General features: G+C 39.0%; 1 protein-coding gene across 1 annotated transcript in view; it reads left to right on the forward strand.

Moving 5' to 3' along the window:
• CDH7 (cadherin 7) overlaps positions 1 to 13,742 on the forward strand; it is a 90,384-nt gene that overhangs the window by 66,481 nt on the left and 10,161 nt on the right. Inside the window, exons 6-9 of the mRNA XM_077809072.1 lie at positions 4,929 to 5,182; positions 9,744 to 9,880; positions 10,917 to 11,038; positions 12,905 to 13,022. Coding sequence (XP_077665198.1) covers positions 4,929 to 5,182; positions 9,744 to 9,880; positions 10,917 to 11,038; positions 12,905 to 13,022 — 631 coding nt within the window. The remainder of the gene's footprint in view (positions 1 to 4,928; positions 5,183 to 9,743; positions 9,881 to 10,916; positions 11,039 to 12,904; positions 13,023 to 13,742) is intronic.

Genomic DNA, 13,742 nt, shown 5'->3' on the forward strand with positions numbered 1-13,742 from the left:
CTCTTTTATTCCTGAGCATTTTAGCAGAAATATGCAACTTATGTCACACCTTTGCCCGGCTGCCACAAGCTCCAGCTAACCCCATGATGATTTTTATGATTCAGTTAAACGTTGTCAGTACGATCACCAGCCACAGATTGAAAATGTTGGGACACTACATGTTAAACTGAAATTAATATAAAAATAAATGGAATGGGGCTAGTGTACTGACTGTATTATTCATTTGCATAGCTAGCTCATTAAAACCTCAATTTTCTAATTGTAAATGAAGTTGCCACGGCCACAGCACAGTGCCACAGAATTCAAACACTTAGCTACAGAATTTGTGTGCCCTTTGCCTCACAGTTCCCAGGCTTTGCTCGAAACATATCAGCTTTTTATCTTTAACATTTTCTCCCTCCTCTCTATGCCATTGTTTGGAACCTAATTTATTTCACTGGTATGGGTAGTTGCGCTAGAAAATAAGAATAGCCTTAACACATGGCAGGTTTCTTGTTCTCTCTGTAAGCCTGATGCACAGCATATCATATCAGTTGCTTCATTGCCCTGTTTCTGGAACATCTCTTAGATACCATATGTACCACAATGCCTGCCATGCTACATCATGATAGTAGCACCATGGATACTGATACTAAATGGCTGACACATGTGGATTCCTCAGATTGTTGTATTTCAGATGTAAAACTAAATGGAGGTTGAGATTCAAAATAACTGTACTTGTTTTTGTAACAAAAATTAAAAAAAACAGTTCACTCATATATCAAAATTACAGTAGATCAAGAGAATCTACTTTATTTTAATACTTGAACTGCTCAGAATGACTGACTTGGACATGTTTTTTGAATGCTTTAGAAATCATTAAACATAGAATCATGGAGTCATAGAAGATTATGGTTGGAAGAGACCTCAGGAGGTCATGTAGTCCAACCCTCTGCTGAAAGCAGGACCAACCCCAACTAAATCATCCCAGCCAGGGCTTTGTCAAGCTGGGCCTTAAAAATCTCTAAGGATGGAGATTTCACCACCTCCCTAGGTAACCCGTTCCAGTGCTTCACCATGCTCTTAATGAAATAGTTTTTCCTAATATCTAACCTAGACCTCCCGCCCTGCAACTTGAGACCATTACTCCTTGTTCTGTCATCAGCTACTACTGAGAACAGTCTAGATCCACCCTCTTTGGAACCCCCTTTCAGGTAGTTGAAAGCAGCTATCAAATCCCCCCTCATTCTTCTCTTCTGCAGACTAAACAATCCCAGTTCCCTCAGCCTCTCCTCGTAAATCATGTGCCCCAGCCCCCTAATCATTTTCATTGCCCTCTGCTGGACTTTCTCCAATTCATCCACATCCTTTCTGTAGTAGTGGGCCCAAAACTGGATGCAGTATTCCAGATGTGGCCTCACCACTGCTGAATAGAGGGGAATGGTCACCTCCATTGATCTCCTGGCAATGCTCCTACTAATGCAGCCCAATATGGTGTTAGCCTTCTTGACCACAAGGGCACACTGTTGACTCTTATCCAGCTTCTCATCCACTGTAATCTCCAGGCCCTTTTCTGCAGCCAGTCGATCCCCAGCCTGTTAGCACTGCACAGGATTCTTCCATTCTAAGTTCAGGACTCTGCACTTGTCCTTGTTGAACCTCATCAGATTTCTTTTGGCTCAATCCTCCAATTTTTCTAGGTCACTCTGGACCGTATCCCTACCCTCCAGTATATCTACCCCCGCCCCCAGTTTAGTGTCATCCATGAACTTGCTGAGGGTACAATTAATCCCATCATCCAGATCATTAATGAAGATGTTGAACAAAACCGGCCTCAGGACCGACTCCTGGGGCACTCCAATTGATACTGGCTCCCAACTAGATATTGAGTCATTGATCACTACCCGTTGCGCCTGACGATCTAGCCAGCTTTCTATTCACCTTATAGCCCATTCATCCAATCCATACTTCTTTAACTTACTGGCAAGAATACTGTAGGAGACTGTATCAAAAGCTTTGCTCAACTCAAGGTATATCACATCCACCACTTTCTCCATATCCATAGAGCCAGTTATCTCATCATAGAAGGCAATCAGGTTGGTTAGGTATGACTTGCCCTTGGTGAATCCATGTTGACTGTTCCTGATCACCTTCCTCTCCTCCAAGTGCTTCAAAATGGATTCCTTGAAGACCTGCTCCATGATTTTTGCAGGGCAGATGTGAGGCTGACCAGTCTGTAGTTCCCCGAATTCTCCTTCTTCCGTTTTTTAAAGATGGGCACTATAGTTGCCTTTTTCCAATCATCCGGGACCTCCCCTGGTTGCCACGAGTTTTCAAAGATAATGGCCAATGGTTCTGCAATCACATCAGCCAACTCCCTCAGCACCATTGGATGCATTGCATCTGGTCCCGTGGACTTGTGCATGTTCAGCTTTTCTAAATAGTTCTTAACCTGCTCTTTCAACACTGAGGTCTGCTCACCTCCTCCCCATATTGTGCTGCCCAGTGCAGCAGTCTGGGAGCTGACCTTGTCTGTGATGACCGAGGCAAAAAAAGCATTGTCTACTTAAGGTTTTTCACATCATCTGTCACTAGGTTGCCTCCCCCATTCAGTAAGGGTCCCATGCTTTCCTTGACCTTCTTCTTGTTGCTAATATACCTGTAGAAACCCTTCTTGTTATCTTTCACTTCCCTTGCTAGTTGCAATTCCATTTGTGCCTTGGCCTTTCTGATTACATCCCTGCATGCTTGAGCAATATTTTTATACTCCTCCCTAGTCATCTGCCCAAGTTTCAACTTCTTGTAAGCTTCCTTTTTTTGTGTTTAAGCTCACAGAAGATTTCACTGTTAAGCCATATTTTCTATTCTTTCTCCACATCAGGGTCATTTGTTCCTACACCCTCAATAAGGCTTCTTTAAAATACAGCCAGCTCTCCTCAACTCCTTTCCCCCCCTCATATTAACCTCCTAGAGGATACTGCCCATCAGTTCCCTGAGAAGTCAAAGTCTGCTTTTCTGAAGTCTAGCGACCTTATTCTGCTGCTCTCCTTTCTTCCTTGTGTCAGGATCCTGAACTCGACTATCTCATGGTCACTGCTGCCCAGGTTGCCACACACTTCTACTTCCCCTACCAATTCTTTAAATGCATAACTTAAAGCACATGTCTAAGCCCATCCCTATTCAGCAAAGCAGTGAACTTCCACATGGAGTTTAGAAAAGTTCATCTCCTTTTGAACACAATAGGCCAAATTCTTCTCTTATTTATGCAGGTATATACACTGTTTCAGGTTGTACTGTAAAATTAATGTAAACACCGTTGACTTTGATGGACTTACTTTGGATATATATATCAGTGTAACTGAGAGGAGAGATTGTCCCACAATGTATGCAGGTTAGCAGATTTATGTTTTGGTTCTGATTTAGCTAATAATTCCCATAAATACTGTTCCTCCAAGTGTGTATAAAGACATTTTGCAGATATCAGCAGGTTATTGTCGTAGTGCATTTCAGATGTTAACAATTGTTTCCAGTATCTGTACAATCATACCAATTTTCTGTAAGTATTTTATAGTCTCATGAATATAGTTTGAAAGTGTAGCTGATTAACCAAACTGCAGACTTTGCAAGGCTTCAGTCCCTTCATTGTTGTCTAGAAATGAATGCTTCTGTAATGGAGAAGGCAGCTCGGTAGCTAGGCACACAGTGCATCCTGACTCTATCCGGCTCAGACCTTCATGGTAGCCAAAGACATTACATTGTAGAGTATGGGCATATCACTGATATTAATTCACTTCTTTCTTTCAGGGACTTCTTTTGCAGCAGGATGTAATATCAACATCAGTAAAATTTGTCCTCTAGTTTCATGGAGGCTACTATCCAAATCATATCCTTGTGTTCTGGAAAAGATTATTGAATCTGGAATATTGAGTGTTGTGTGTTTCTTATTGACTTCTAATATAGTATTGTCTGCGAAAAATATATTTATATAGTGGATATTAATGAGGCAAAACCAAGTGAAGCAACTTTTGCATAGACTGATAAATAGTCTAGATCAAATGTTCTCTGGGCTACATCCAGATGCAATATGCTACAATGCAGACAATACAGTGTGATGCTGATTTGCGGCAGTGCACTGTATCCAAACTGCTTCTGCATTTGGACCATCCCATTGGTCAGTATCTTCCTAACACTGTCTCAAAATTCTGTCCAATTGTTGTAGTCTTTTAAATGATAATTTCTAGTGAGTAGCTCCTGCCAAATGTGTGGCCCTAGACAGTGTAGTAAAAAGGAAATGATAAAGTGATATTATATGGATGGTAAATACTCATAACACAAAATGAAGGAGTCACACACATTAAAAACATTGGGCGAAATTCTGGCCCTGGGAAATCACAGGGATTTCATCCGTAGAGAAGGATTTTCAAAAATAGTCATCACTGGCCATCAGCTTTAGTAGGAGCAGAGTTAGTCCAATGCCGGGCATTTTTGAAAATCCCCTTCAGACAGTACATCTCATTTGTCTTTATACGTTTCAATAAGTGTTCATTAAAACCACATGGTAAAGTTTTGTTTTTTGTTTTGTACTCTCACTCCATTTTGGTTAAGCAGCACTGGCTTCTCCTGTTGAATTTTTGCTCTTTCCCTTGGCAGTTGCCTGTTGTTTTATAACTACTAAATTAAGGCACTGATGGAAAATAACTTTAGCTTTAATTGGCAGCCTTAGAATCAATCAAAATATCTTGGATTAGACCAAGGGACATACTGCAAATAGTGGAAAGCTAAATGCTAAAGATCAGTAGTTTTCAGTGATCTGCCAGTCAAAAATGCTGCCTGGATACCAGTGGCAGAGTTCTTTATATATATCTATACTGACATTTGTAAATGCAAGAGCTTTGCTGCACCATCTATTTAATTAGTAATTAAATTTCAAAATAACTTTCTCTTTCTAGGAGCTGGATTTTGAAGCTAAAACAAGCTATACACTGAGGATAGAAGCAGCAAATAAGCATGTTGACTCTCGCTTTCAAAGTCTGGGGCCCTTTAGCGATATGACAACAGTGAAGATAATTGTGGAGGATGTGGATGAGCCTCCTGTATTCACTTCCCATTTGTATTCCATGGTAGTGTCTGAAGCAGCAAAGGTTGGCACCATCATTGGAACAGTTGCAGCCCATGACCCTGATATCTTGAACAGCCCTGTTAGGTAATTATGAGGCTTTGTTTATGTATGTACATACGTACGTATGCATGTTGTCCTTTGATGTCATTTTGTCCAGTGTATTTCAGGATTATTAATTTATACCGGAAGGGATTATTTAGTTTTTTCAGCATATGTCCGTGCTGTTTAAAAAGTTTGTTTATTTTGACTCCAGTGTTGCAGTAGCTTTGATAAACAATTTATTTAAATCTCTTTAAAGATATATATATATATATAAATATAGATATATATAATATATTCAGGTTTCTGAAACAAAAAAAATCACTTGATTATCCAAGTTCAGCAGCGGTCGGGAAGAATCCACAAACCATAGTTTATGTCCCTATTAAATCATTTATGCCAAACCTATTATAGAGAAAACTATGTACAAAAAAGAAGTGATGCATTTTCTGGATGCATTGACAATGTGTATGTTGTAGAATTTGTATTCAAAAGAAGAACAAACTGGAGTTTCATTTGTTTAGCAAATTATATTTTTATAGTTATTTGTTTGAAAGATATGTGTTTGCATTATTTCAGCTTTATTATTCAGCTGCTTCAGGCTCACTCTTTCTATTACAATATAATGATTAATTACTTATATATTTAATGTATACAGTCCACGCTTTGTATAATTACCAGACAAAAATGATTTTTAAGATAAAGGTTATAAATATATAAAGAGTGGGATTTTCAAAAGAACTTAGGAGCATGAGTCCTATTGATTTTCAGCCTTAGGTACTTCTGAAATTCCTACCAGTAGCCCTAAGTGAAAAGACCTTATAACTAGGCCCTACAGTAATATATATGAGTAACAGTAAAAACAAAAACATTTTAATATTATAGTGCAGAAACTTGGACCTGAGGTTCCACAGTGCAAATTGTCCATATATCACAGAAATGGACATAGTCAAGAAATATATTTGGTGGCATGCGGACGATGAAGACTCAGCAGGGGTTACAATAAGTATAAATGGTATTCTAAACAGGATAGAGGGGATGGCTCAGATACGTTGGCTGTGTGCCTTTTACTGGTCCCACTGAAGTAAAATATCTGCCATCACCACAGGGAAAGATGTGGTCACATTTCCCTCCTACGAGGGAGGGAATGAAAAATCTGTTTCAGGTATTTCCCTCCTTCTCTCTGCATGTTTAGATGGATAATCTGCCACAATATCATGCTTGGAATCCACATATTATGAACATATGACAAGGAGCCACATATAGAGAGTGAATTTTATGTTTGTGGTTGTGTGGGGGGAGAGGAACAGTGACAGAAAAAGAATTACAGTGATCTGGCTGTGTTTTAACTTATGTGATCACTTTCTAAGTACTGTATAGGTGTTAATACTAGATGTCACAATGCTATCGACACGATAGGAACAGTATAACTAAAAGTTTTATGTAATATTTCTGTCCCACTGAAATTCTAACCTATTTGAGACCCGTGGAAAATAGGGAAATGTGTTTAAGAGAAAGTTGCTGTTAAGTGTTATTATTGTTAATATTATTCATTTGGCATACACACTGAAAACTTTATATGGTACTAATTAATTATTTCACCTTTTCTGCTGTTATCTATTTTTTATTTACACTTATTAAAGGTGATTTTATCACTGTGTTGTGGCTCTGTACTTTACAATGCAGCAACCCTAACGTAAAAATAAAGCATGTATCTCACATGAAGAGGTGATGTATGTGTTCTCTCTCTCTTTCTCAATATATATTAGCAACAGATTCAAAATAAATGTACAAACAAGTACTAGATGGATGAGTTGGCATGGACTTACTTCTGAAATTTATCTTCACTAAGCTCTCTCTGCCACGGCAATGTTTTCTGGCAGTGTTGTTAGCATCTGGTTTATAAAATTTGGTTTTAGCAGAACTGCAAGGGTTAGTGTTAGTTCCAACTTCCATCTATATGCAATCCATCCTGACTGCTCTCTTTTTTTCCTGTAAAAGGGTGAGAGTCAAATTTTTAATCTCACTTTTGTCAATTTGCACCACTCCAGCAGCACAAAGCAGCCATAAAACTAGGTTAATTGGCATCTTGATGATTTCTCTGGGCTGAAGGGCATCCCAAGGTTGTGTAGGACTCAGGGGTAGAGCAGGCCAAAATTTTTAAACAAAACTTTTTTCTGCCAAAAATGTAGATTCAGCTATATCAAAATGGTTCACTAATTTGTTTCAGTTTCACCTGATTGTTTGTGTAAAAAACAAACAAAAAAATCCTTTCCTTGAAACATTTTGTTTCAACATTTACAAAACATTTTTTGATTTTTTGATTCAAAATGAGTTTTCCTCTTGAAATTTCCTTTAGTTTTATTAATTAAATAAAAATGTTTAAATACTGCTCAAAATGGAAATGAAATTTTATTTTTTGATTTTTCAATTGTTTGAAAATTTCAAAATATAATTGTCTTTGAGTTGTCCCAAAACAGTTTTTCAGAATTACAAGTGAACCAAAAAATCTGTTATTTGCACAGCTCCACATAGGGGGTGTGATTGGAGAAAGAAACCACAGAAATAGACAGGATGTACCAATGCCATCATAATCCCTGGGTGCCGAAATCATGCCGTGAGAAACCATTGATATAAATTAGAGCTGTCCTGAATCTGCTATAATTTACATAAAGGTTCAGACTCCAGGATTGGAAGAGCATAAAAGAGTCTTTTACATATATAGAGAATATATAGAGAATATATATAATATAATATATTACTTTTCTTGATCCATTTAGAAAGTTTAGATGATTATTTCAACAATATATGTTCGAAGAAGGAAAATGGATATTGACAAAAGAACTGAATTTATACATGTCTTGAAATATTGGGTGGGATATTGTGATTATAAGATTAGACACTTCTAAACCTTGACATCAAAGAAAAATAGAGGGTGTGGTAAGAAAAGCAGGGGTTATCTCAAAAGGTACTGAGAATTATTGAGGTTTGAAATAGCTTTGGCAAAAGACCTGCCAAACTAATTTTCAAATACAACTGATAGTAAGGAATTAAAAGATTAAATCACATTGAAATAGATTTTTAGAATCTGAGTATGGATGCAGTACTTGTAAGTAAGTATTAGGGGAAATCTCTTTTTCAGAAACATTCATTTTTTTTTCTTCTTCTAGCCATATGTGTTGCAATTTATGTAATCTGTTGTTTTTAAACCAGTAAATCTTTGGCTCATCAGATTGCACAGTGATAGCATTAATAACTGGAAAGCCTGATGTTTGGCAAGGGACTGAATCCCTACTGCTGGGCAAGACTGACTGCATTGCAAAGGTGACAGGTACAGCATAGTCTCTAGGGATAACATGCCAGCCATGAAACAGTTGATGAGCATTGCTGACCAAATACACAGCAGTTCTGGCATGGAGAAAAGGAAACATTGAAATAGAAAAGACAAGAAATACAATAAAATAAAAAAGGAGTGTTTGCTGATGAGAAAGGGAAAGTTCTAAATGTTGAATGCCAAAAAGTTTTCATTAGCGCTTCTGTTGCTATAGAACCCTCAGCACATAATATTCTACAGTAAAGCAACACCAAGTGTATAACAAGTTTCTGCTCCAGACAACTTGCAGTCTAAAGGGACAGATGAAAGCAATGTAGTACAGCACAGAACAAACTGGCATAGTACAATATAGTACAAATGCATAATGGTATATGGTCATTATATCTGGGAAGTGATCTCGTTGGGATATCTACTGTAATTCGACCGTTCCACATTTTTACAAGGTTTGATCAGTAATATACCACAAGTGAAGTAGTTGTATTGTTATGACAGTAATTATAGTGTTTGGCCGGATGATGATTCTTTAACTCACACTGAGTAGTAAATAAGCATGGTATGTCAAGAAGTCATTGTTAGTAAACCTAAAACTGCATAGTCCCATCTCCCATTTTCACACAGGAAAAGTAAACAATGGACAGGGTTCTCCCTTTCCTCTGTGTTTTCTGCTTGTTTTCTGTCTCCCCCTTCCTAGCAAACAATATGTTAAGCCAAGAAACTCAATGTGTTTGTCTAATGACAATAAAGCACCAGGAGCTGGCAGGCGAATATGTAATCCCCTGACCTCCTCCAAGTATTTTTTTCCCCAGACCCATAGCACAGGGTAAGACAGGAGCTCTTCCACGAGTGACAGAAGTTCTGTTTCTGTCAGTGCCAGCTCTGCTGGGAGCTGCATGAATTTGATACAGCCCTGTAGCAAGCTTCCAGTTGTGATTCATATTAGGTTTGGGTTCAGGAGTATGCTATTCCATGAATAAATGAATGGCTACCTTAAGGAGGAAAGTAAGAAAAGATAAGGAAATACCTGTAACCTCACTGAAGAAGGCATTGTGTACGGGAACAGAGCCAGGATCTCTCAGCACTGTTCACTTTGTAGCCTCAAGAGGCTGCACATACAGTTTTGCTTCTTCCAGGAAACCTGAGCAATACTGACGAAAAAGAGTCAAAAAAGGGGGAAACAATGAGTGCTCTTTCTATCTAATGAGAAATTAGTGAAACGTTTTGATAAACTATAGCTGAACATAGATCAGAAGTTTTCTTTAACCTTTCACCTAGGTACTCAATTGACCGAAACACAGACCTGGAGAGATATTTCAATATTGATGCCAACAGTGGAGTCATTACAACTGCCAAGTCTTTGGATAGAGAAACGAATGCTGTTCATAACATCACTGTCTTGGCTATGGAGAGTCGTAAGTTACAATTTAAAGGTTTTATACACAGAATGAACAAAAGATTCAGGTTCAATTATAATAATTGCTTGATGGCATTGAATAAAAATATGAAAATGTAGACCTATATATCCGATCTCACTATAGATAATGTGATGAGGACTGTGTTGTAAATAATAGATAGATAGATAGATAGATAGATAGATAGATAGATAGGACCTACCTACCTACCTACCTACCTACCTAACACCTCCTCTGCCTCACACCTTGTGCAGTCATTTAGACCTATCTCATTCCAGACAGGTATTTTATTCATTGAGACGCATGTCCTCTGAACTCTGTGATTATCAGTTTACTGTGCAATACCCCTTTTACCACAGATTGGCAATTGTCTTGCACACCAGTAGAAAGCATAGGTCCGTATTGCTAAAATCCATGATTGCTTCAATTTGGGGATGTAATTCAGGTTTGAGAGGAATTACACCATGTCTGCAAATAAAGGTGCTAGATTCCTAGAACTAGATTCACTCTTAATAGTAAGGGAATTGCAGGGAGATTGACTTGGGTGGGTAAATGGTACTTCTCTTATGCTACCCACAGTTACAGGGAAGCCATAAATTATGTCATAGGCTTCCCTGAATTACTGAAGGGAATTAACTGAATAAATGCATCTCATATCCATTCTAACCATGCCCCATCCTAGATGAATGGTACTATGCTGACTGGCTGTGAGCCCACTCGAGGTGGCTGGGTTTTTATGTCACCTCATTCCTATCCCCCCAGGGACTTTTTGCTCCTGAGGTTTATCCATTGGAATTTGAATTTGACCCCTGTGGTGAAATACGGTCCCACTGAAGTAAATGGCAAAACTCCCATTGTCTGAAAAAAGGCCAGGATTTCTATCCTAGAGTTTATTTTTCATTATGTTTCTAGGGGGTATTTTAATTAATTTTGACAGGTGTGTGCACAAGACAAAATGCAAATGAAAGGCATATTGATCCAAAAAATAACTTGTAAAGAGTCTTTGTTTGTTTATGTGTTTGTTTGTTTTGCACAGAGAACCCAGCACAGATTGGGAGAGGATATGTGGCCATCACTATCCTTGACATCAACGACAATGCCCCCGAGTTTGCCATGGAGTACGAGACAACAGTCTGTGAAAATGCTCAGCCTGGCCAGGTGCAGATCAATATTTCCAGATGTTTATTCACATTAGTTAGGCAGTAATTTCTTTTGAAAAGATGCCAGCTTTAAGATAAAAGACAGTCAGCTTATTGCTATACAAATGACACTTTGCAATGACTGCGCAGCATAAACAAATATTAAGCAAAGTCTAAAAACTCCACCATACTGGCTATGGTGAAAGAGCTGCAGAAATAAAAATTAGATGTGCACAAGCCGTGTAAAACTCCAGATGTCCTTGCATAGGAAAATGATGCTTTTGTTTGCTTGATTCTGTACAGGGATGAGCACCCTTAATTCCCACTGATCTCACTAGGCAGTAAGAGTGCCCAGCACTTCACTTCCGATATCCTCTAGCACTCCTAAAACTTGAATGTGGGTGACATAAGTTTGGCTGAATTAGGAAAAAGGGGTCTAAGGGGCACAATATCCCCTCTGACAGTTCTCTTGTATTAGAAATTTGTACAAGGTTTCCCTCACAAGGTCTGACTTTCAGAGGTTCCGAGCACCCCCTCCTTGCACACATTGACTTCAACTGGAGTTGTTTGTCCTTGGTACCTCTGAAAATCAGACCCAAAGAGATCCATTCACATTGCTCCAACCCCTCACCTCCTAGAAACCTGGAGGCCATTTTATTCCTGAAATTCACAGCATCCATGTACCATCCTGGATGCAATGGCCCTCTGCATGGAGGATTTCCACTTCTGTGTTATCTCCCAGAGTCTCAGTCTTCCTCCTCTTTCATAAAAGACATCACTGTTCTGTCCATTTTTCAAAATTACAACAAAATTTAAAACTACAACAGAAATTAACATGATTAGCCTCATTTGCTCAAAAGAAACCTAGAATTGGACCAGCAGGAGTCTTGTAAGCCATAAAAAATTAAGATGGACTGACCAAATTGCATATGAGTATCTACCCACACTGTCCCTGGCTCTAACCAATTATTCCAGATACTCATGACCACATACTCACAATTTATAAATATCAAAGACATGAGTCTAGTCCAGTGGTGGGCAACCTGCGTGACGCATGCGGCCCATCAGGGTAATCTGATTGCGGACCGCGAGACATTTTGCTGACTTTGACCGTCCACAGGCACGGCCCCCCGCAGCTCCCAGTGGCCGCAGTTGACTGTTCCTGGCCAATGGGCCCTGCATTGGATGGTTAACGTCAGCAAAATGCCTTGCTGCCCGCAATCAGATTACGCTGATGGGTCGCAGGTTGCCCATCACTGGTCTAGTCTGTTATATTTCGTATGGTTTGTCATGTTTCAGAAAATGTTGATTAAATTAATATTCAATTCTGTTTTATTCATCCTTAATTAACTCTAAAATCTGGGCTTTACATTTACACCTGTGGTTTGCAGACACAGTGTGGCATTAATTGCACCCACTAATAACTGTGAGAGGCTTGTCTCTCTCTCTCTGGTGCTAGATTATATCCACTGTTATTTTCACACATAAGGTGTCCCCTTTCCAACACTATAAAACTCTCATTCCTATCCTTAATGAGTGGTGATATATTAGATCTTAACCTGTCACTGGATGAATATTGGCTACATAGTGCCTCGAGCCAGCGCAGTTTGGGGTAGAGGAAGGAAAGGAAAAGTATTTATCTTCACCGTTTTCAGTGGGGAGATGGGAGATGAAAGTTAACGGTGTCTAAAATTGCTTACAAGGTTGAAATGTTAGAACAAGGTGTTGGGGGAAGAATGCAAGTCAGATGGCTGAAGGTGCATGATAAATGAGATTTACCACTTGACCATGAGCGCTGTGTGTATAGGGCATGCGTGTATATACTGCTTTGTATTATATAAAATATAAAACTCAATATAACTTCAACCGAACCCTCTCTTTTCAGGTAATCCAGAAAATCAGTGCTGTTGATAAAGATGACCCACCCAGTGGTCACCAGTTCTACTTCAGTTTGACAGCAGAAGCAGCAAATAACCACAACTTTTCTCTGCAAGACAACAAAGGTAAAAATATAAATGTTGTTGGGTGCCTTAGGGGAGCACTGACTTAGGTGCCTTAGGTAACCACCACTCTTTTTTCAGACACATAGTGATCATCATTGGGGTGAACTTCCCTGCCAGGGAGGACATTAATTAAAGAGCAGTCTGCCCCCTAAGTAACTTTTATCTAGAGATTATCTGTCAAGAGGAAGAAACTGTTGTTTAAATCATTTTGAGCCTTGAGCTAAACAGTGGGGCTTCAAATCTTTTCTTTTCCCCCAAGTGCCTTTTCCCTCTTTTTTCCCTGTATTTTTATATCTTTATCCAAATTAGATTTTACCTTGAGGGCAGTGACTGAAAAATGTCCTGGGCCTCATGTTTTATTAATATAATTCAGTGCATAAAGAAATGAGCCCCAAAGGCATGGCAAAATGAGAATTCCTTTGGTGAAACCCCCCAAACACCTTTTCAGCAACTGAATGTTGTTTTTGGAAGTGAAGGCTGAGTGCTCATTTTTTAGGCTACCTACAATATTTACACATGCTGTCTAGGACTGTATTTCCCCAAAGATCTACACAGAGGACCATCATTGGCATCACATTCCCACTGGTGAAAAGAGATGAGAACACACTCCTAATTGGAGTTCTCATTAATTGCTGTATATGTATGGCAGCTGGACATTGGCAGTCTGCTTAGCTAATGGTTGAAGCAAATAGAATACAATAGACCCCCATCTCACTGCTG

Source organism: Eretmochelys imbricata, chromosome 2 (genome assembly GCF_965152235.1).
Source record: "Eretmochelys imbricata isolate rEreImb1 chromosome 2, rEreImb1.hap1, whole genome shotgun sequence".
NCBI lineage: Eukaryota > Metazoa > Chordata > Testudines > Cheloniidae > Eretmochelys > Eretmochelys imbricata.